The sequence below is a fragment of the Capra hircus genome, chromosome 26 (genome assembly GCF_001704415.2).
Source record: "Capra hircus breed San Clemente chromosome 26, ASM170441v1, whole genome shotgun sequence".
Taxonomy (NCBI): domain Eukaryota; kingdom Metazoa; phylum Chordata; class Mammalia; order Artiodactyla; family Bovidae; genus Capra; species Capra hircus.
The window spans coordinates 8,394,826-8,417,525 of record NC_030833.1 but is presented as its reverse complement, the minus strand read 5'-3'; the positions used below and the strand labels follow the sequence as shown (position 1 = coordinate 8,417,525).

The following is a 22,700-nucleotide window of genomic DNA, read 5'->3' as shown; positions in this document are numbered from 1 at the left end:
GTTAGAAACCCAACCCCATATCATCACAATGTGCCTAGGGGAACATACAATTCCCTTTGTGACAATCAACTCTGTTACATGGTTTACGGGCTCACATGGCAGCTGAAATCAGATCCTGCCTCTATAAATGTAAATTTGCGAAATGCTCTATATATGTCAAGCAGCTGTGCTGCTAAGCAGAACGCCTAGAATCGGAAAATCTGGAGTTCAAATCCTTATTTTACAAACGGAAGGCCGCACAACAGTAGGCAAAGGACCCATATTACTGAGTATCATTTTCCTCATCTGCAATATGATGATGGTAATAATAACGATAATAATAAGACTATCCACAATACTCAGAGGGCCATCAAGAGATGCAGAGTAAGAGGCCCAGTCCACAGCAATTACTGAGAGCGTAAGTGCTTAATACATGTTCAGTATTACTGAATGTCAGCAGAAATGTCTTTGAAATACACCAATTTAGAGTAACAGATACAACAATGGTAATCGTAATAGTTAATAATCATAATATTAGCCAGCGCTTGTCCGTGCGTCTAGAACTAATGGTGTTGACTATCCTAAGGTAAGTAATTGAAGGACTAATATTTTTACATGACTGTAAAACACCAGGCCTAGCATCACGTGCTTTGGGAGTCAAAGACTTGACCTCTGACCCTGGAGGCTCTGGGTTTTGTTGGGCGATAAGAAATGTACACACAAGGCTGTGGACAGCTATGAGGCCCCACAGGAAAGGAAATGAGGTTGTCTTCAAGGGGGAGGGGGTGAGGGAAGGGCAGGGAAGGCAACTGGGAGCTCCAGGAGCTTCAGCCAAGCTGAGTTTGAGTTACTCAATGACTGTGTAGTTACTGTACACGCAGAAGAGAAGGGATGTGCATGTCTTCATTCCTCACCCACGGATGGTTCAGAAAGGCAGAAGACCCCAGGGCCATCGCCCCCTCCCCCCACTCAGAACTCGGCTACTGTGTCCGGGCCCATGTCCTCCCAAGGCCGAAGACTAAGCTGGGGCAGAAGGCACATCAAGGGCCTCACTCACCCTCTCGGACAGCGTCACGGGCCAGGGGGGTGCCCTGATCATCACTGGCAGCCTTCTCAGAGCTCTTGGTTCTCATGCCTTTTCTGCTGATATTTTTACCTTAAAAAAAAAAAAAAAGAGAGAGAGAGAGAGCAAGAGAGATGCCTTCACTTCCCAATATGTCAGAGTCATCCCAGGATGGTGAGACTCAACCATCTTCTCCTGCAAAGCAACCATCTCCACCCTCTGCCTGCCCAGACCCTAGTGATGGCACCTTGAACTCTGAGAGGCTGGTGGTTACAGGAAAGGAGTGTGTTCTGGTGAATGCCCTGGGATATAAACACGGTAACAAACAAGGCACATCTGCAGGTGGCTGCTATTCTGAGGCTGCAAAAGGTCCTGTGGGCATACTTTTGACCCTCCCTGGCACTCCAAGAGTAACACTACGTTTAACTGATAAAATGGATAAAACGGAACTGAAGCTCCAGGCCTCTGAGCCTGGAGCTAGATTTCCTACCATGCTGGGCTCCTCCCACCTAATTCTCTCCAAACACCAGCCTCTTTTCAGCCTTCAGATCATATTTTCTGTCCACCAGAACTCAGTATATGTTGTTTCTCCTCTGCAGCACCCTTCCATTCACTCTCCACCCATTTCACTTCCTCTGATCTTGCAAATCCCAGCTCAACCATGCCCTCCTTGAGATGGCTTTCCTGAACTGCCCACCTAAACCACTGCCTCCTTTGATGAGTTCTGATAGCACCTGTCTCTGGTCAAGCTGCTTCTGTGTGGAGCCTGAGGCAGGGGTTCCGTGCATGTAATGTACTGAGGGAGGGGTCTAAGGAAAAACGTGGGGGGAAGCAAGATGAGGTAGAGGAAGGAGCTACGCTAGGCTGGGCTCCCAGCGAGAATCTGACTCAGCCTCACACCACAGGGAGCTCTGGAGCTGACACTGCACAGAGTGTTGGCCCCACCATGAGACAAGGGGCCACCTTTCCTAAGCTGGTTGGTCTCTGGCTACAGACTGATCTACTGGGGGTGGGAGATGTCACCTTCCAAGGGTCAGGCTCCAGAGAAGGGAGCAGCTGTGAGTCATCACAGCCAAGAGGACCGGGGTGAGGTGGGGGGGGGATGTCAGCAGCCCTCACTGCAGCTCTGCTCCCCGGTCTGGGATAACATCATCACACACACACAACACATGTTGTTCTGTGCATGGGGGCAGGACCTGCGTCTGATTTTGCTCATGCTCTCCCTCCAGAGTCTGGTTAAGCCTGTGATGAACAAATGATCATGAATGATTATGAGTCAGTGAATGACCAACAAGGCAAAAATAAGGGGAAGGGAAGGTCTATGGAGAAAGATACTTAGTTTGGACTTTAAGAAACAAGCTGAAATACCAAAAACATCAAATGGATTGTGCCAATTAATGAAGTCATTTCAGATTAAATTCTAGACCCACCAAAAAAATAAAAGAGAGAGAGAAAGATTTATCAAGAAAACATCATCAAAAAAATCAAGGGTGCATTGTGCCTGGCCAAGGGCAATTCTCTCTCCATCATATTTTTGGGTGATACCCGCTGGGCATATCTTTCATTTGTAATATAAGCTAAGAAAAAAAAAAATCACAAAATCAAGAGTCCTCCTCAGGTCAGGGAAATTAAAACGCCAAAACATTCAGAAAGGCCAGAGGAGGAAGGCTGCCAACCCGAGTGCAGCTGATGACGTCAGCCTGATGTCACTTGGCGTCTGTCCCACTCTTGTCGGGAGGGATGTCACGGCCAGTGATCTCCAAAGATGATTTCTTCAGAAAGAGCCTGATGGTGAGTCGGTAAAAATATTGATTGTTTGGAAAATTGGGCACCATAACTTTTAAGAAGGAAGAGCCTGATTTGGCAGAAAGATAAGATGGTGGTGGCGGGGGTGGCAGGGGAGTTTGACACAATGTGAGAGGAAAAAGCCAAAGTTCTGGGGAACAACATTCCATCCAACACTTCCCAGAAGCCGGACATTCATCGCAGGCCCTCCCTCTGCCAAGTTATCCTCTCTGGGGCCACAGCAGGCAACACGGGAGACGGAGTCAGAGAACGCGGTCCTGCAGACACACTCAGCCTCACTCCCCTGGGCTGGACCCTCGCCTTGCGCTCAGCTCCGGGAAGCCAAGAACGGCCCAGATGTGGGGCAGATGTCCTGTTACCCCTGAGATTAACATATGGGAAACAGAGTCCCCACAGGGGGTGGCAAAGAGGCAGAAACAGGCAGGGCCCCTGGCACCTAGGAAGATCTACTTCTGGGATAGTTACCTACAGATGTGATTCCAGCCCCGGGCAGCTGGGCTCCACCACTGCACCGACCACGTGTGTCCTCAGGGAACCCACCTCTCCCTCACACATGCTGCCTGCCTCACTGGAAGTCATGGGGCGCACACAGATGCCATATATCCAAGCACCAAGGGCAGTGCCTGACAGACGGTGACCAGTGAATAAAAGACAACCTCTTCTCATTGTTCATATGAGTCCCGAGTTCCCACGGTCACAGAGCACCATCCCAGTGGCTGGGCAAGCAACAGCCGACACGTGGCCCATGAGTCACAATTTACAAGGCATCCTCTCATAGATTAGGGCTTCCTCTGTGGCTCAGCAGTAAAGAATCCGCCTGCTGATGCAGGAGATGTGGGTTGGATCCCTGGATCAGGAAGATGCCCTGGAGGAGGAAAGAGCAACCCACTCTGGTATTCTTCCCAGGATAATCCCATGGACAGAGGAGCCTGGTGGGCTACAGTCCATGGGGTCACAAGCAGTTGGACACAACTGAGCAACTGGACACGCATATAGGTTCTCATAGATTGAAACGTTCCATCTTGGCATATACCCATCGAGGGCAGGAAGCTTGCTGTGAACACTACTCTACAGATGGGAACACAGAGGCTCAAAGGAAAAGAGACCCTCCCAAGGTCACTGAGAGAGCCAGGAGGTGGCAGAGTGGGAGCCCTATGCCAGGCCTAGGCCCTTCCCAACCTCCTCTTCTCTTGCAGCGAGAAAGGCAGCATATGGTCTGTAGAGATGAAAGGAGAGAAGTGGAAATAGTGCTCAAAGGAGGAGCCAGAGCCAAATCAACATCTCCATCTGGGCTGCGTGACAAAACCGAATTCTTTAAAAGTAGCAAACGGAATTGCCAGTGGGGGCCGCATATTCTATTCTGGTCCATGGTGATAAATATCAAGCTTCTTGGTTGATAGGAAACTATTTTCCCCCCTCTCGATATACAAGGAGCTTACAGTAGCAGCCCCAGAAACTGAAAAAATTCTTTGCTGCATATTTGCATTTTCCCCAGGAAATTCCAGCCCGGGAGCATCCATCAGCACTTTCTCTCTCTCCTGAAGGATGCAGCCCCAAGCCCTGAGCCCCTCACCAGCTCTTGGGAAGGACCCTGCCTGGGAGGAAGGTCCTGGCCCCAAGCCACTGAGGGTTCTCGAAGCTCCCCAGAGAGGCCGCCTCACTGCACTGTGACAGACGATAATTTCACTTTCTCGAATACCACAGAACCAAGGAGGATCTTGCAGGAGGACATGAAAAACCCAAACTAAGCGGTTAGAAACTGGAGCTCCCTGTGTGTGTTAGCAGGAAAAGGGTCGTGACACGCGGCGGGGACTGCCCTGTGCCCTCTTCCAGATCCCAAACCTGAGAGAGCCAAGGTCCTGGTGGGAACAGGTTTCCCAGGGATCAGGTAAAAGCCTGGGGACCAAAAGGTTGAGTGGAGGAAGGATGTGCTTGCTTTGGTTAACTAGCGACCTGAAAGGTCTGAGCTGGAGATGGAGGCATCGGGTGTAATTTCTTAAGGTTTTTTTTTTTTTAACCAGGACTGGACCAAAGTCTATCGATCAATCAACCAACCAGCCAATCAAGCGCTTCTTCCCACCCATCCCCCCCGTCCCCCACTCAGCCTTGTCTTCCCTGGGAAACCTTCCTGTCAGCCCCTGGCCCCCTGTGGGCCGGCCTTTTGTTCAGAAGACTTGGTCTCCACCATGTCCCAGGGGCAGAAGGGACAGCCCCTCCCAGCCTCTGGGCAGCGGCAGCTACCTTGCTGACTCACAACCAAGTAAGAAGCCCTCAGCCTTTTAAAGAGACACCCCCAGAACCGCAGCAAGGTGGGGTGCGCCAGGCCCTGCCAGGGGCACTGCAGGTATGTGCAGTCTCAGTTTGGGTTCTGCCTGGAATCAGCCTGGGACAAGGCTTTGCGCTGCAGGAGTGACGGGGGAGGCGATTATTTCATGAAGCGCAAATGAAGAAGGGGAGACAGTGAGACTCGGAGAAGGAGACGCCAACAAGCTGAGCTGCAGTGCTGGCAGGAAGCCATCAGGACTCATTGCGGCTGCAGGCCCGCAGACCCTGGGTTGAAGCTGCCTCTCACCCATCCCTCAAGAGACTGGGAGGCTGTGCCTTGACCTTCTAACCTCACACCACCTCGGAAGCTTCTTGTTATTACTCCCCTGTCACAGTGATGACTTCAAGACGTGAAGATGTCACCTGTGCCCACAGTGGCACAGCCAGATTCTGAATCTCTCTGAATCCTGAACAAACTCTGCCAAACCCTTACACGTGCCTCTCATGAACCAAGTATTCCATAAAAGTCTGATGTAGAGCCTTGACTTAACACCTAAAGGTGTCCTGTGTGGCTCTGACATTCCTATGATGCCCAGATCAGTAGCCAATAGGATGCCAGTCAGTTACGGACATGAGCCCTTCCCATAGCCATTCCAAGGCACCCCGATTTTATGGGTTTCATGATCCCAGGGAAGCCAGAGGAACCTCAGAAGGCCAGAGAGGGCAGAGCCACTGCTGGAGACGCCAAGCCTGAGAACTCAGGCTCCCTGACCACCTCGGACACATCCAGAGAAGACCCCCACCTCAGAATTCCAGGTTCCCGGGGACTTCCCTGGCAGTCCAGTGGTTAAGGCTCTGTGCTTCCACTGCAGCAGGCAAGAGTTCGATCCCTGATTGAGGAACTTAAGATCCTGCATGCCAGGAAGCAGGGCCAAAAAAGAAAAAGAAAGAAAATCCAGATTCCAGGGCCCAAGCTGCTGTTGCCATGAGACCTAAGGCACTGTCCTCCGTGAGACCCAGAGTCAGGGATGCTCAGGGCACACAGGAAACACAACGGCTATCTTCAGAAGCCAGGCCTCCAACCCAGCTTCTCCAAACACACAGGTGTCTGCCCCTTCATCACCCACACACAGGCCTGGGTTTCTACAACCACAGACATGGTGGGGAGATAGGCCAGCATGAAGAGTTGACTTTGGAAAGCATGTTGGAAACAGAGGTGGTGTCTTAGGAAAGCTGCTTGCTGATGTACATGAGAAGACCTTTTCTATAAAAAGTCCTTTCCCTTGGAATTCTCTAGGAAGTTGATCTGGACCAAAAAAAAAAAAAAAAAAATTGGATTTAACTCTTCCAGAGAGCATTTAATACCATGACGCAAAGATTTCTTATTATTTATTTAGGTGTGCTGATAGCCTTGTGATTGCTTTTAAAGTATGCAGGGAAACATTTACAAACTCATGCTCCTAATCCTCACACTCCAGCTTGGCCCAAGAGAAGACATTTCCAACCGAAGGGCGAAGCGTGCAAGAAGCCTCGAAGGGTGCTGAAGCAAAAGCTTAAAAGCGAAGCTCTTTCCAGCAACTAGCTGGCAGTGCATAACAGAAAGGACTTTGTTTACAACCAAATATGCTCATATAACAACTCTCTGATTATCGCCAGCCCCTCCCTTTCCCAGGCCAAGTAGAACACAGGACAAAGTACAAACTCGCCAATTCTGGGCACAGACACACAAACAAACGTGGCTCGCTGCCCACTCTGCGAATTCCATGGGCTCAAGACAGAGGGTCAGAGCCATGGGTGTGATGCAGGCGAGCGTGTATTCCAACAGACGTGCATGCTCCCCAGCCCTTGAAGGAAGCAACCAACACGTTAGGAACCCAAAAGTTCAAGGCTACTTCCAGACCAATGGAAAAGGGAGAATAAAACATCTTCAAATCGCCTACTGAGTCTTGTTTATGAACTTGTCTGTTTTTCACTACCTCTTGGGGCGGGGAGCAAGGCGAGTCAGTTATGTAACTATGGTTTACTTCTCTGATGCCTTTTTTTCCCCTCTAAGAGGAGTATGGTTCCAAACCAAAGCCATCAATTTGGAGATGACATGGAAAGTACACCCCACATCCACTCACATGTCCAGACTGTGGTCCCTCATCTCACTCTTCACCCTGGGATGATGAAAACGGGGCCCAGAGACTCATTCTTTGGACCTCCAACTGCAGGGGTCTAGAAAATATTGAATTTGGCGAGAGACAGTTGAATAAATGGAATTAGAGAAAAGCAGCTTGCCAGGTCTTTGTGAGGAAGAACATTCTAGCAATCAGTAGTATTTATCCAATGAACAGGCAGCCTTTCAAGGTGGTGAGCACCCATCAGTGGAAACATAGGCACCTAGACCAATGTAGAAGCCCAAGATGGAGCTGCTTTTGCCCAAGGTGCCACATTACCAAATTTAAACTTACATAAACTTCTTGGCACTAACCATCCCTTCCTGACCAGAAGTATTCAGTTAATTCCCAAATGCCAGGTCAACTCTGGGTCTTCTCACCCCAAACAAAGTCGACTGTGTCACCTCAGCCAACCAGATATTTTCTATTTTCTTCTCCTTGCTCTTTGCTCTATAAAAGCTTCCTGCCTTCTGCCCCATTTTGCCATTCCCCACAAGGAGACTGCCTGCCCACTTCATGAAGTGCTAAAGTCAGTATCATCCAAATAGTCTTCTTCAACCATTTTTTAACACCAAGTAGCCTGCCGGCAGAATCTTGCAATAAGAATTTGCATATAATGAGCATTTAGGTTCCTTGAAGATCTAAAATTCTGGGATTTGTTGATGTTCACAAGGAGGGCCTCAGAAACTGTACGAGATTGAGCCCTACTCAATCACAGACAAGGATTCCGCAGTCCTGTGTCCTGATGGGGATGGTGGTTCCGTGAATCTATAGACGTGAAACAGTGCAGAACTCCACACACACACCCCTGCACACACACAAAAGAGCACATGAAAGCAGGAATGTCAGCTGCTGTTAGTGGTAAAGAACGCGCCTGCCAATGCAAGTTAGACCTAAGAGACACACGTTCAACCCCTGCGTGGGAAAGGTCCCCTGGAGAAGGAAACGGCAACCCACTCATTGCCTGGAAACCAAGGCATGGACTGAGGAGCCAGGCGGGCTGCAGTCCTTAGGGTCACACAGAGTGGGACACGACTGAAGCGACTTAGCGCATCATCTGAAAGTTAAAAGTACTGTACCAATGTCATTTTCCTGTTTCGATACTGTATATAGCAGTGATTCTTAGCCCACTGGTGACATGTGACAATGTCTAGAGATATCTTTAGTTGTCAAAACTCGGAGGGTGCGATCAGCACCTTGTGGGTCAAGGCCAGGCATGTTGCTAAACATTCTACCATGCACAAGACAGCCTTCCCCATAAATAAACACACACACACACACACACACACACACACACACACACATCAACCCCAAAATGTCAATACTCCCAAGGTAGAGAAATCTTGTACTGTAGTTCTTGTACTGTAAATGGTATCATTGGGGGAAGTTGGGAGAAGGGTACACAGGAGCTCTCTGCACTATTTTTACAATTTCCTTCCTGTCTATACTTATTTCCCAATAAAAACCTTAAAAAATTTTAAGCTTCCACTCTATTCAGTATATAAGGGCTCTACTCCAGAATCCATCAGTCACTCAGGGAAAAATGCAATACTCTCAATTAACCAAAGGATTCAGCTATCCAAGCCACTTCCAGGAGAATGTTGGCCCGTGAAAGCCACTGCACATTGGTGGCATGCAGAAACAGCCAAGAGTCAAAGCCAAACTCACACCAAGATCGAATCCCCAATGCCCTTGGCCCCTTAAGTAAACCTTCCTATGGGATTCAGACAAGACTTCCCCTAGACCCAGAGACATAGAGCATTTACCTCCCATCTTCTCTTGAGCCCAGGCTTTATGTATGATACAAGCTATGTGGAAAATATTTTATCATCTGGGAAGACAAAGCACATGAGAAAACTCTCAGTGAGCAGTTATACATGCTCTTACATTCTTCTCTAAATCTAACCCCTCACTCCCACCTCAGTGCCTAGACAGTGCACCACCCACCCAGCCCAAAAGCTCACAAGAAACATTCCCACTGTGGCCCCTGAGAATATTATAAATGCTGTCCTAAGGTGTTATTGCATCTGCTTATGAAATGGTCCCACACAGAGATGACTGCGTTTATCACATCATGTGTGTTGTTGTTTAGTTGCTCAGTCGTGTCCAACTCTGTGCAACGCCATGGACTGTAGCCCACCAGACTCCTCCGTCCATGTGATTTTCCAGGCAAGAATACTGGAGTGGGTTGCCATTTCCTTCCTCAGGGGATCTTTCCAGCCCAGGGATCAGAGCCACGCCTCCTGCACTGACAGGTGGATTTTCTACCACTGAGCCACCAGGAAAGGAGCAGTACCTGTATCAAGCCACCCCTTAAGGGAGGCAAAATCATTTTCTCTTACTGTAATTTCATCACACAAAACTATCACTAACTGCCCTCAACAAAGTGATTCTTAACCAGACTGACCTCTCTGACTTCAGGTTCAGGATAGAGGGTTCCACTGGTCATGGGCCAAAAAGATGAGGATGGGGAGAATCGGAGCTAAAAGCATTGGATCAAGGTAACATTTTGCTTGACAGAGTTGGAGGGGGGAGTCTAAAATGTCCCAAACTGTTTATTAGAAACACACCCTGATTGGTAGCAGGCTTGGGGGTTGAGTCTCTGGAGCTTCCAGAGACCTGTCTTCAGTTTGGGGAATCAACGACGCCGCTCTCAACACACTTGCAACTACCCTCTAAGCACCCGATTCCAGTGTGTTCCAGGAGAGCGGGGTGGGGCCTTTTTGCTCTCCCCTCCCCCAGGACCTCACCCAGCACCTGATGCTGAGCAGGTTCCTGGTAACGACCTGCAGAATAACGAACAGCTCAGAAGGGACCAGCACAAGCATGAGCTGACACATGACAAGCTTTTGCTGAAAAGCTCCTAGAACAAGTGACAGAGGAGAGCGAGGCAGCCGTCACGTGCAGATGAAGATGCTGGGGTCAAGAAGCTGAGTACTGAGCCCCAGAACTGGGATTCAGTGCAGTCCTCGGACTCTCAGTCAAGCCTGGGCCTCCCCCATGTCCTCCCGGCCACCCCCCAGTACATACCAGAACCTGACAGACGTGTCTCCCACCCAACTCGACCCACCATGCCCAGCGCCGCACTAACCACGTGGCAGATGCTAAAAAACAAAAACACATGCCAGCTTGATTCACATGACCAAACAAAAAAGCCCTTAAAAGCACAGGAGAAGGGCCTCCAAAGCTGCCACACCACCTCGCGAGTGACCCTGAGTAGACTGCTGACACGGTCAGAGCCTCAGTTTCCTCATCTGCAAAGTAACAAGAATATCCACCCCTTGGAGCCCGTGAAAGAAATAAATGAAATGGTTGCCCATAAAACTCCTAGCAGAGTCACAGCGAATGGCCTTGTCCCACTTCCATTCCTATTATTAAACCAGTGTGGTTTTTTTACCAATCTTGATAGGCGTAATTCCCCAGAAAATATGGGGAATGCTGGCTCTGTGCAGGGTGAAACAACTCCAAGACGGGCCTGCAGGTTTACAGTCACCCACAAACTCAAACCCCTGGAGAAGGAAATGGCAACCCACTCCAGCATTCTCGCCTGGAAAATCCCCTGGGCAGAGGAGCCTGGCAGGCTACAGTCCACGGGGTTGCAAAGAGTCAGACGCGACTGAGATTGAGCAAACACACAGCACACAAACTCGAATACGGCAGGACCCCCTCCCGCCTCAGGTAAGTGCAAAGCTGCTGCAGTGATGGTCCCCCACGACCTAGGAGTTCTGGACCCTCATCTCTGCTCCTTCCCCATGACCTCCTGCTATCCTCAGTGAACAGTTTAACCAGACAAAGGTGATGACTCTCGTGCCAGGAGCTGTGTAATGGTGCCACCCCCGGCACGAATCTCCTTCCAAGGAAGGCCGTTCCAAGGCCCGGGAACTTGGCCACAGTCCTGCTCTCACTCCTCAATCCTGAAATATTAGGACCGCAGCCCTTTGCAATTTGAGCCCAGGACATTTGTGACAATTAAGAGAAAGTTCTCTATTCACAAAGTGTAAGAAACTGAATGGAAGCTATTTCCCCAAGACTCGGCAGGCAGCACATGCGGGTGCATTTGAGAGGAAGTGGGAGGGGTGGCAGGGGTGGGTGGGTCCCAGGGGGCCTCTGGGCTTCCTGAAGTCCAGCAGCCCCCGCCCTCCTGGGGCTGCAGCCCAAGGCTCCCCAGCAGAAGCGCTGCCATCCTAACCCCCTCCTGAGCAGAGGATTCAAGGCACCCGCAGAAAAGAGGTAGGGGGGAGCTTGCGAGGGGACCTTGGCTGGGGAAGGGCCGGCCGGCTGAGTTCCCCCAGAAGGCCACTGTCAAAACAGACCCCCACTGGTCGCATCACCAAATTGGAAATTCACTCTAAAGAAAACGCCCTGAGCGAAGACTGAAGAAGTAGGCGGTAAGCTCCTTTCCCAGTAAATCTCAAACTTGGCGCTGAGGGACCGGCTCCCCAGGCAGCTGAGAAGGGCAGCTGGTCAGGTTCAAGTTCTGGGGCGCTAGCAGGGGCCTCAGGACGCGCGGTCAGTGCCTAACGAGGTGGGGACCGCGATGGGGGCAGTTCGCGGGGCTCTCTCATCCCAGACACACGCAGAGGGAAGCCAGCTGTCGCCCCAGACCCGGCAGGCCACCGCTGGGACAGGCACAGGGCCACGGGCGCCCCCTCGGGCCGCCCAGCGCCGCGAGTTAACTTACCTGGCCGAGGCGTCTGCGGAGCCAACTTCTCCCTCTTGGGAGCTTTCTTGGGCTTAGTCGTCGCCTTCTTGGGCGGCCTGGGCTGGGGTGGGCGCGGTCCCCGCTCCCCCGCCCCGGGCCCCGCGGGCAGCGGCGGCGAGAAGGGCTCGGGCTCGGGCTCCAGGCGCGCGTAGGAAGGCTCCAGGCTCCAAGTCTCCTGCACGTCGTCGGCGGGGTCCTCGACGGCTGCGCCCCGGGCCCCGACCCCGGCCGGGGCCACCGCCAGGAGCGCGAGGGCCAGCACCAGCGCGGCAGCCCCCCGGCGGGCCATGCCCGCTCCGCCCCGCGCCCCGGGCAGGGTCACGGGCGCCGGGAGCGCCGGGCGGGCGGCGGGCGCGGACGGCGGCGCGGGGCAGGGGCGCCGGGCGCTCAGCAGCACGGGGTGAGGAGGCGGCCGGCCGGCGGCGCGTGTGACCCGCCCGCCGGGTTGGGCTGGGCTGGGCTGGGCTGGGCTGGGCCGGGCCGGGCCGGGCCAGGCGGGCAGGGGCGCGCCGAGGCTCGGGGCGGGCGCAGGGGCGGGGGGCGGGGGGCGGGGGGCGGCCCCGCCCTCCCCTCCTCCCTGCCTTTCCTGCCGACCCCGTGGTGGCTGGCCCTGGGAACCATCCATCCCGTTAACTGTCTGCAAACCGCTCCCCTTCCCCTCACCTCCCTCCGAAGCCGGTCGGTGCTGGGAGCCTGCTTCCCCAGAGACTCCAAGGAGTGTCCATCCGAAAGGGCGCTCCAGCCACCTTACAGGTTGGGGAACCGTGACCCCCGATGGCCCAAGGTCCTAAAGCAAATAGAGCCCAGAGCCTAGCCTCTAGCTCTCCTGACCCCTGCCTCTTCCCTGGTTCCACACCAGACACGGGTTCCCCAGTGGCCAGACAAACCTTCCCCCCACCCCCACCTGACCGTGATCTTATTTCAGGTACTGTGGATGGTCCCCAGGTCCCCAGGGTTCCTTGGAGTCAAGTTCGTGAGGGCGGGGCCTAGCGTCCCTGGAAGTTCTTGTCTGAAAGTGCTAGACTCAGTCGTGTCAGACTTCGTGCGACCCCACGGACTGTAGCCCGCTGGGCTCCTCTGTCCATGGGATTTCCCAGGCACGGGTACTGGAATGGGTAGCCATTCCCTTCTCCAGGGGATCTTCTCGACCCAGGGATCGAACCCAGGTCTCCCGCATTGCTGCCAGATTCTTTACCCTCTGAGCTACCAGGAGCCCTGATCTGGTCTGAGAAGTGGCTGCTGGGTGGGGAGAGAGCTGGAGCCCTCCTAGGACTGCCGTCCCGGGAGCCACAGGGCGCATTTGGGTCATCGGGTGAGCAGATTCCTGCTCCAGGGCCCACCAGGCTGGCAGCGAGCTCACTACCTTTGGAAAAAAGTACCATCCTGCCCCCAATAAAACTCTGTGTTCATCCTTCAGGCCGGGATATTGGGGAAGTATGGCCTGCAGTGGCTGCCTATTGCGGTTGTAACAAATTGCGACAAGTTTGGTGGTTTAAAACAACACATACTTATTACTGGACAGGTCTACAGGTTAGAATCTGAGTGGGCGTCCCCAGGCTAAAATCCAGGCACCGGTTCGCAAGCTGCCTTCTCTAGTAGGGCCTCCAGGGAAGTCTTCCAGGCTCACACGGGCGCTGGCTGAGTTCAGTTCCCGGAGGTGATAGCCCTGAGGTCCTGTTCACTGGCCGGTCTTCACTCCGGGGAGCTGCCTGTGTCCCTTCTCTTGCTGTCTGTGAGGAGCTCTCTGCAGCCTCTGTCTCTGGTGCTCCCACGTGGGACCTGCATCTCAGAGCCGGTGCTGGCGTGCTGAGTTGCTCCAGTCGTCCCAGCTCTCTCCCATTCTGCCACATCTTCCCTCCTCCCAGCTGGGAAAAATTCTCTACTCGAAGTGGTTCTGTGATTGGATGGGTCCACCCATAATTCAGAATAATTCCCCTCTCTTAAGGTGGTGACCTCGTCCACATTTTGCCAGGGAACCTACTCAATTCACAGAGCCCCAGGATTCAGGTAGGAGTGTCTTTGGGGGCTTTTTCTGCTGACCCCAAGGACAGCCTGACCCTCAACCCTTGGTTGGGCTATCCCCTGCCAGTCCTTGGGACCCTGCCATTCCAGGGTGCCACTGAGCTGGGTCTGGGCACCAAGGCAAGTCCTCCTCTTTTCTTTGAAGCTACACTTCTGAGCCCACACTGTGGGCAGACTTGGGCTCTCCTCTGCCTCTGGCCTCCCTCATTTACCAGCTCATTTTCTCTCCTTGTCCCCACTTAGAGCAATGACCAGGCCGTCCTTTAAGGCAGGTCTTCTGGGCTCCCAGGCCTAAGCCAAAGCAGAATGGCTGGGGGGTGGGAGGTGCAGCTGAAGTGGGCCCTGCCCTATCTCCGAGGGTCAGGAGTCCCTGGATCTGGTTGTCAAACCCCTCAGAACATTCTGGAGCCCAGAGCCAGCAGAAGTCTCCAGAGTGAGAGAGGAAGAAGGCCTCCTTCCCCTCTCCACTCTCCAAGTGGCCTGGGCTGAGCTGGTCCATGACCCATTTCTGGATACTTGCCCACCCTCCTCTGGGATATATCTCCCGGGCTCACTCAAGGGACTCTTTCATCTACAGCCAGGCACTTCAGACAACAAATAAGTCCACACGGAGCTTCACTGGCAAAAAGTCAGCAAGTGATACACCCAGAAGTTCCAGCTGGCTATACAAAGCACAAGCAAGAGAATCGCCTGGAATCCTCCATCTAGACAGGGTTGCCCCCCTGCACCACCTCCACCAGAGACCCCAGAGCTGGCTAAATATACAAGCCCCACCCCAAGCCCACAGGGTCTCCTGGGGGTGGGATTGGACACCGCCATGTCTAGAAGCTCCTCACCTGATTCTGATACAGTTAAAGCTTGAGACTAACTTTCTCCCTCCCTTTCTTCAGGGAAGGAAACAGGCCCAGAATCATCCACAGATGCAAAGTAAACTACTGCCAGTCATATTAAACCCTGCTTTCCTGCATTGATCCAACAGCTAAGGTCAGACATTCTGCATCTTGATGGGCCCAAACCCACAGGTTTTGAAAACATGTTACTTTTCTGGCACCTCTTAGGTAACAAAAATAACATACACCTACTTGTGGCATCTGATAAATAATCAGAGACTGTCCTACTCAAACGTGATTCTCAACACATCCCTCAAATCAGGAAATGAATCCCACTAATCGCTGTTCTCTGCGTTATTGCTTGCTTGTTTGTTTTCCATGGAGAGGCACATAATTAAAGCAAGTAGAATAAATAGAACAAGAATTGGCACTGACGCCAATTCTCCCAACACGTAGCAGCCCGCTGTACGGTTCCTGGAGCCGCCTTTGTCTTCCTCTGATTCTCTATCACTAGGGCTGACTCGCCTGGAAATGCGCGGGGCACAGCCAGAGTTCATCAAGTTTACAACGAGGGGTGGCCAAGCTGACCTCATTCTCCTGTTAACCAAGTCTCATCCTGCTTCTCAACCCCAGCCTGTCTGCCAAGGAGGAGTCCTCATGCTTCAGCTTCCCAGATGAAGCCCCGTCTGTGCTCTACCTGCTGAGACAGCCGACGCATCTCCTAGGCCTATTGCTTCTTCTGGCACATTAATCTTCTCTTCCGCTGTTCCCACTGGCAGTACCTGGTCCATTGTTCAGCACCCCATCCCGGATTACCGGAGTACTTGCTTAGCAGGTCCCCCTGCTTCTGGTCTCTGTGACTTGCTGTTCACCCCACATGGGAAGCTACCAACTTTCTCCCTGAAACATCCATTTACAATGTTTCTCTCCTATTGAGGAACTCAAAGAGCTTACCCAGCCCATGGAAACCCAACCCCTCTGCGTACGACTCACATACTCATCTCAAATTAGTTCTCCCAGAATGCCAGCCAGCAGCAATGATAGGAGTACTCTTCATTGTCCCTTGTACAGAGTCATTAGCTCAGTTCAGTTCAGTAGCTTAGTGGTGTCTGACTCTTTGTGACCCCGTAAATCACAGCACGCCTGGCTTCCCTGTCCATCACCAACTCCTGGAGTTTACTTAAACTAACGTTCATCGAGTCGGTGATACCATCCAGCCATCTCATCCTCTGTCATCCCCTTCTCCTCCTGCCCTCAATCCCTCCCAGCATCAGAGTTTTTCCAATGAGTCAACTCTTCGCATGAGGTGGCCAAAGTATTGGAGTTTCAGCTTTAGCATCAGTCCCTCCAGTGAACACCCAGGACTGATCTCCTTTAGAATGGACTGGTTGGATCTCCTTGCAGTCCAAGGGACTCTCAAGAGTCTTCTCCAACACCACAGTTCAAAACCATCAATTCTTCGGTGCTCAGCTTTCTTCACAGTCCAACTTTCACATCCATACATGACCACTGGAAAAACCATAGCCTTGACTAGACGGACCTTTGTTAGCAAAGTAATGTCTCTGCTTTTGAATATGCCATCTAGGTTGGTCATAACTTTCCTTCCAAGGAGTAAGCGTCTTTTAATTTCATGGCTGCAGTCACCATCTGACGTGATTTTGGAGCCCCCCAAAATAAAGTTGGACACTGTTTCCACTGTTTCCCCATCTATTTGGCATGAAGTGATGGGACCAGATGCTATGATCTTCGTTTTCTGAATGTTGAGCTTTAGGCCAACTTTTTCAGTCTCCCCTTTCACTGTCATCAAGAGGCTCTTTAGTTCTTCTTCACTGTCTGCCATAAGGGTGGTGTAAGCTGCATATCTGAGGTTATTGATATTTCTCCTGGCAATCTTGATTCCAGATTGTTCTTCTTCCAGCCCAGCGTTTCTCATGATGTACTCTGCATATAAGTTAAATAAGCAGGGTGACAATATACAGCCTTGATGGACTCCTTTTCCTATTTGGAACCAGTCTGTTGTTCCATATCCAGTTCTAACTGTTGCTTCTTGACCTGCATACAGATTTCTCAAGAGGCAGGTCAGGTGGTCTGGTATTCCCATCTCTTTCAGAATTTACCACAGTTTATTGTGATCCACACAGTCAAAGGCTTTGGCATAGTCAACAAAGCAGAAATAGATGCTTTTCTGGAACTCTCTTGCTTTGTTGATGATCCAACGGATGTTGGCAATTTGATTTCTGGTTCCTCAGCCTTTTCTAAAACCAGCTTGAACACCTGGAAGTTCATGGTTCACGTATTGCTGAAGCCTGGCTTGGAGAATTTTGATCATTACTTTTCTAGCGTGTGAGATGAGTGCAATTGTGCGGTAATTTGACAGAGTCTTTAAACGCTTTATAAATTGGTAATTATTGAAATCTGCTTATTTTGCATCCTCCACAGACACAATAGAGTACAAGAAAGACAGAAAATTCTCAGTAAGTCTTTGCTGCATGACTTATCTTGGCTGAGGGCCTTTCATGGCATTGGGAAAGAGTACTTCTTTCTGAGACCTTTCTGTTCTCAACCTAATAAAGCATTTATGTAGCTTAAGTCTAAGACCCTAACAAAGGCCTGTCATCATCTCCCAATAGTGTAAGCAGAGCTCAGTAAAGTGCTAACTTATCTTGGATATTTGCCAAGCTATAAGAGCAACCCTTCCAGCTGGGTGTAATAGCTGGAGCAAATTTGGAAACCAAAATGGCAGCTCAGGACTCCTTCTGTTCTCTGAATTCTTCAAATGGTATTTCGTTTGATTTTTTAGGTCAACTCATTGCTTGCTTCAGCTGGGAATCTGTTATGTGTATTTCTGTTAAGCAAGGTAAGCCAATGTTTATACATTCATTCATTCATTCCTGAGACTCGGGGATTCTGCTAAGCCAATTTCTGTCCCACAACATAAATCCGTACTTGTCAAATAATCCTCAAACACCTTACAGAGCTAATCATTTTTCAAGTATTTATGAACCCCGCAGAGAAGATTTATATGTTAAGCTGCTTGACAAGGAACAATAAGAGTGTACGGGTCCAAAGAACATTCTGTTTAAGCAAATGTTGTCAAGACATCAATACTTTTTATAGCATTTTCATAATGAACTTTCACACCTGCTTATTTCCCTAATTATCCCCGAGACGTTTACACTCAGAGAGAATGAAAATGAAATTGTTTTTCTTTTTAAGATCAGTAATTTGAAAAATTATCTGCTATATAAGGAAAAATACACGTTCAGGCACAGTCATTGCTAAAAATATAGTCTCAAGCTAGCTGCTCACAAAGAGAGATACTAAGTTGTTATGGCAACGATGATTATAATTACAAAGCTGGAGGGTTTTTCCTGTTCATTACTCTGTTGAGATGTGGTGGTTTCGATGGCAGTGTCCTTTGTAATGTCCTCAGTCTCATTACTGCATAATTACCCATTTCATATTTAATTTTCAACATGCTTGTTCTCACTCAGGCTCTAGCTTCAGCGTCTTTTGATAAGCCTTATTCTGAGTTCATGGTTCCTCCTCCCCTCGCTGCTCAGTTTCTCTCTTCAGTACCGCCTCTGCTTTGTGATTTCAGCTTTAGTTTGACCTGGGGAAACTTGCCTTGGCTTGAGATATTCCACTTGTAAACATTAAGATGCTACTGTCAAAACTGTTAAGAAATCATGCCAACAGACACCTGGGAAGACGTTGAACTCAGATTAGTCAGAGGCTGCTCAACATCCCTGGAGATTCAGCATTTCTTGGTCACCTGCTGCGTACAGGACGATATGTTAGATATGACACCTCTGACCTTTGTGAGGGTTTCTCTCTGTGCATCCCCTCCCATCTCCATCCCTCTTGGTGAGTCTGTGGTCCGGTGGTCCGTTGTCTGCATCCTGCTGGAGTGAGCATCCTTGCCCTCTGATTTCTGATTGGTTATGGTCAGTGAGAGGTGTCAGCAGAAGATAGGAGGATGGGAGAGAGAGAGAGATCTAGGTACTTCTCCCCTCAACCCTTCCACAGCCCTCCACACTTTGGCCCCAGGGGTGCAATTGGTAGCTGCATCTTTGTGTTGCCTGAAAGCCTCTTCCTCTGCTCCTGTTCTGCAAGCTGATGGGCAGTAATGACTTTCTGCAGATCTAAGCCTGCTCCCACTAGTCTCTGGCCCATCACGTGGTCCACGATGCACTTAGGCACAGGCCCCTGGTGCTGGTCACAAAGGATTCTTGGGGTGGCTTTAGCCACACCTTTAGCCCCATCGTCCAGCGGAATGGCTTAAGATCTAAATTCCTCAAATGCGGAAATTCTGGAGCTGCTCCTATGATCACCTAATGCATGAAACCTTAAAGAGAAAGAGCATTAATCTCTGTGGAGTCCCTAACTGCATGAAAGGGCGCTCACTGGGGACTGTGGTTAGGATTCTGTGCTTCCACTGCAGGGGCCACGGGTTTGATCCCTCATTGGGAAACTAAGATCCCACATACCACACAGCCAGAGAAAAGGAAAGAGAGAGATGCTCAAAGTTGTTAGCAATCAGAGGAACAGAAATTTAAATGATGAGGCATCAATTGGCAACTATTAGCTGCACAGAAATGAGAAAGCCGGAGAGTGTCAAGTGCTGGTGATGATGCAAGGTTGTAAGACCCCCCTCCCCAGCTTTGCAGGTGGACATGGGGGCAGGTGACCTCTATCTGGAAGGCAGACTCATTTTCCCAGATGCATTCCTAATGAACTCATGCCCACCATACCTGTGTTCTTTATGTGTATAAGAGAAGGCATTAAAGATTATGGACCCAATGGAAAAGAAACATTTATCTAAAAAGTGTTTTTTTAAATCCCTAGAATGCTTGTACCAACACAGAATATTGTATTAACCAAGATGCAGATTACAGAAACAATGTCTAGCTTGCCATTTGAACACAAAAGACCAGCTTAACTGGTTTTTTTCTCTTCCACCAAATTGAATAAACCAATCAATTGTATGGCACCATCTTCTAGAGTCAGCCAAAATTAATGATTTTAACCTTTTATTCTTCCATACCTTTCTAGTGACTTTTAGGAAGTAATAGATATAGAAATAGGGCAATATATTAAAAAGTGTTTGTAATATATACCCTTTTGCCATGCAGAGACTGTATTATATAACTAACCCTGAACAATAAAAAAGAAGTAGATCCTGTTCTCAAGCTACAATAACCTGACTGAGATCACAACACTGATCATATAGCCAAACCAGAGCAGCGTAGCTTCTTTTTGAGTCAGTTTAATTACATATACCCTTAAGGGCACAATCAGGAAACACAGTTTTTTAAAAAAATCTTGGCGCATTCCTTCACACCTGGGTTTCACTGATGACTCAACGCAAGCTGTAAATCACATGCGGAAAGGCAGAATGCTTTGGAGGGGCTCAGGCAGAAAGGATGGAGCTCCTGTGAGGCACAAACACTTCCTTTGCCTTCTCCTCAGCACGTTCTCTCCTCCATGTGGAAAGGAGGGTAAGTCGTCACATCCGGTTAGAAAGTCTGTAGCTAAGAATCCATTTCTACTTCTAAGAAGGTTGCAAATCCAATGCTTTGTGCCTCCAGCCAAAATTGGCAGCCGTTGCAATGACCTGGATAAAATTCTTAAATCTCTTTTAAAACCAAGCTTCCAAAGTCCAGTGGATAAAACAGAAAGCCTGTTTGTTTATTGTTACCATTCTGCATCCCAGAGGTAGGGGTGAGGGCTGTTCAGTATTCAAGCGTTTAAATTTCATATGTATAAACAGCTTCCCAATATGATTAGCCATCCAGGAGAGGCCCATCCAAGGACCTGCAGCCCAGGGCACTAATAGGTGACCCATCAGAGGCAGACCAACGTGGGCCTGAGGGCGTGTCTCGCCCTGAGTCTACGCCTCACTAGCTGGAGCAGAGGCTGAATGTGCCATCCTGGCCTCAGTTTATGCAACTGCGAAGTGGGAGAATCTGATCCTGACCTAATAGAGAATCGTGGTGAGACTTTAATAATATGATGCACATAACTGCTTAGCTTGAAGCTTGGCACGTAGTAAGTGCTAAGGGAAGGTAAGCTGCTGCTCTTATTTGCTGTGTTTATCTTGTCGTATTGGACACGGCGCATGCTCATCACTGTGTAATGGAGAAAGGAGACCCCACACCGTGCACCCCATCTTTCCTGGTGTGATCCTCCCCCTGACTTTTGCACAGACTTTGCCACCACCTAGATGCTCTCTGGCCCTTCCTTTCCTGGAAAACTGTACTTCAAGATCCCCTCCTGGGGAAGCCCTCCCTGACTGCAGGTCCTCTCCCCTCACGCCAGGGTCGCACAGCACCCTGCACATGGCTCCCACGACCCTCAGGCAGTTGCGAGTTTCCCACTGCCCAACGAGCTCCTCTAAGGAGAGGGTGCAGAAAGCGCTTGGCTTGTCTCCCACGCACAGAAGGTGCCTAGTGCTTACTGGCTACGTGTCTATATGAAAAGTTCTCAGTAGCGTAAAAAGCCTGCGTGCTCTCTGGGTCCCGTTCATACCTGTCCCCGTGCCTGGCGTACTGGAGGTGCTCAGTAAGCAGTCATGCAATGAAATTGACTCTCGAAATTCATATCACCTGGACTACATTTTTCTCCAAGTGACCCGTCCAGCCTTCCAGTGCAGCCTGGTACCTGAAACACCCGCCTATCCTTCATCATCTTGTACCACCCAGCCCTCTGGTCCTCCACTGACATGGATGAAGCCCTCCTAGGGATGGGTGCCCCGTGTGAGGAAGAAAACCCTCCTCCCTGTCTCCCAGTGATGGAGCTCAGGAGCTGGGGGAGAGGCTTCACTGTGTACAGAAAGCGCTCCCCAGCTGTCCTGGCCACTTTAAATTTTACGAAGGATCTTGTTCTTGAAGGAGGAAAGGAGGGGAAGCCGGAGCCAAAGCAAAGAAATTTTTAAACCCCCCAGAGATCCAGATTAAACAAGAAACAAGGTTTGCCAGACACAGCTACAGCTTGACAAAAACAGGAGATTTTCAGCCTCTGACATGGGTTAGCCTGGCCGGACCTGTCTGTCTCCCATTGATTCCCACCCAGTTAGAGGAGCTTCATGCGTTTGTCCCATCTCAGCTAAAGCGGCTCTCAGCTCTTTCTTTGTTAAAAAAAAAAAAAAAAAAAAAAAGTTAATGAGGCTTATAAAGTGAAATAAAAATAGCATAGCAATGAAAATCACTATAGAAGCTTTTCTTCTTCAAATGAAACCTTTACAGATATTAGTTGTATAAATGAAATCCCTTTCAGCTTTTAGGTCTTGATTAAATGTCCCTTGCTCAGGGCGCCTGTCCTGGAAAATTCAGTCTCACGGAGGACTTCTCCCCTCATTTCCTTCTTTTCCCTCACGGCGCCTGGAACACCTTGTCACTGTTTTCTGATGGCTCCAGTTCTTGAGTCAGTAAGAGAGAGGCTGACTGAGAGAGTGGACCCTGGATCAGTGGACATAGGAGATGTGGGTTCAGTCCCTGGATCGGGAAGATCCCCTGGAAGAGGAAATGGCAACCCACTCCAGTACTCTTGCCAAGATAATCCCATGGACAGAGGAGCCTGGTGGGCTACAGTCCATGGGGTTGCAAAGAGACAGACATGTCTGAGTGACAGAACACACACACACACACGCACGCATATAACTGAATCTCGTTACAGTACACCTGAATCACTGTGAATCAATTATATACTTCAATTGCAAATGTATAAAGAAATAAGGGCAGTGGAGGAGGGTTGGAGTGGGAGTCTGAAGTTAGCAGATGCGAACTATTCTATATAGAATGGATAAACAACAAGATCCTGCTGTATACATAGCACAGGAGACCATACCCAATATCCTGTCATAAACCATAATG

At 50.1% G+C, this 22,700-nt stretch overlaps 1 protein-coding gene across 2 annotated transcripts in view; it reads right to left on the bottom strand.

Annotated features, from left to right (window-relative positions):
* The window catches only part of CPXM2 (carboxypeptidase X, M14 family member 2), a 135,700-nt gene extending 123,134 nt beyond the window's left edge, over positions 1-12,566 (bottom strand). Inside the window, exons 1-2 of one of the 2 annotated variants that reach the window (XM_005698585.3) lie at positions 11,954-12,566; positions 1,037-1,135 (exon numbers count right to left, since the gene is read on the bottom strand). In XM_005698585.3, coding sequence (XP_005698642.2) covers positions 1,037-1,135; positions 11,954-12,263 — 409 coding nt within the window. In that variant the 5' untranslated portion in view covers positions 12,264-12,566. The remainder of the gene's footprint in view (positions 1-1,036; positions 1,136-11,953) is intronic. The other variant, XM_018041654.1, reaches the window with a different exon arrangement.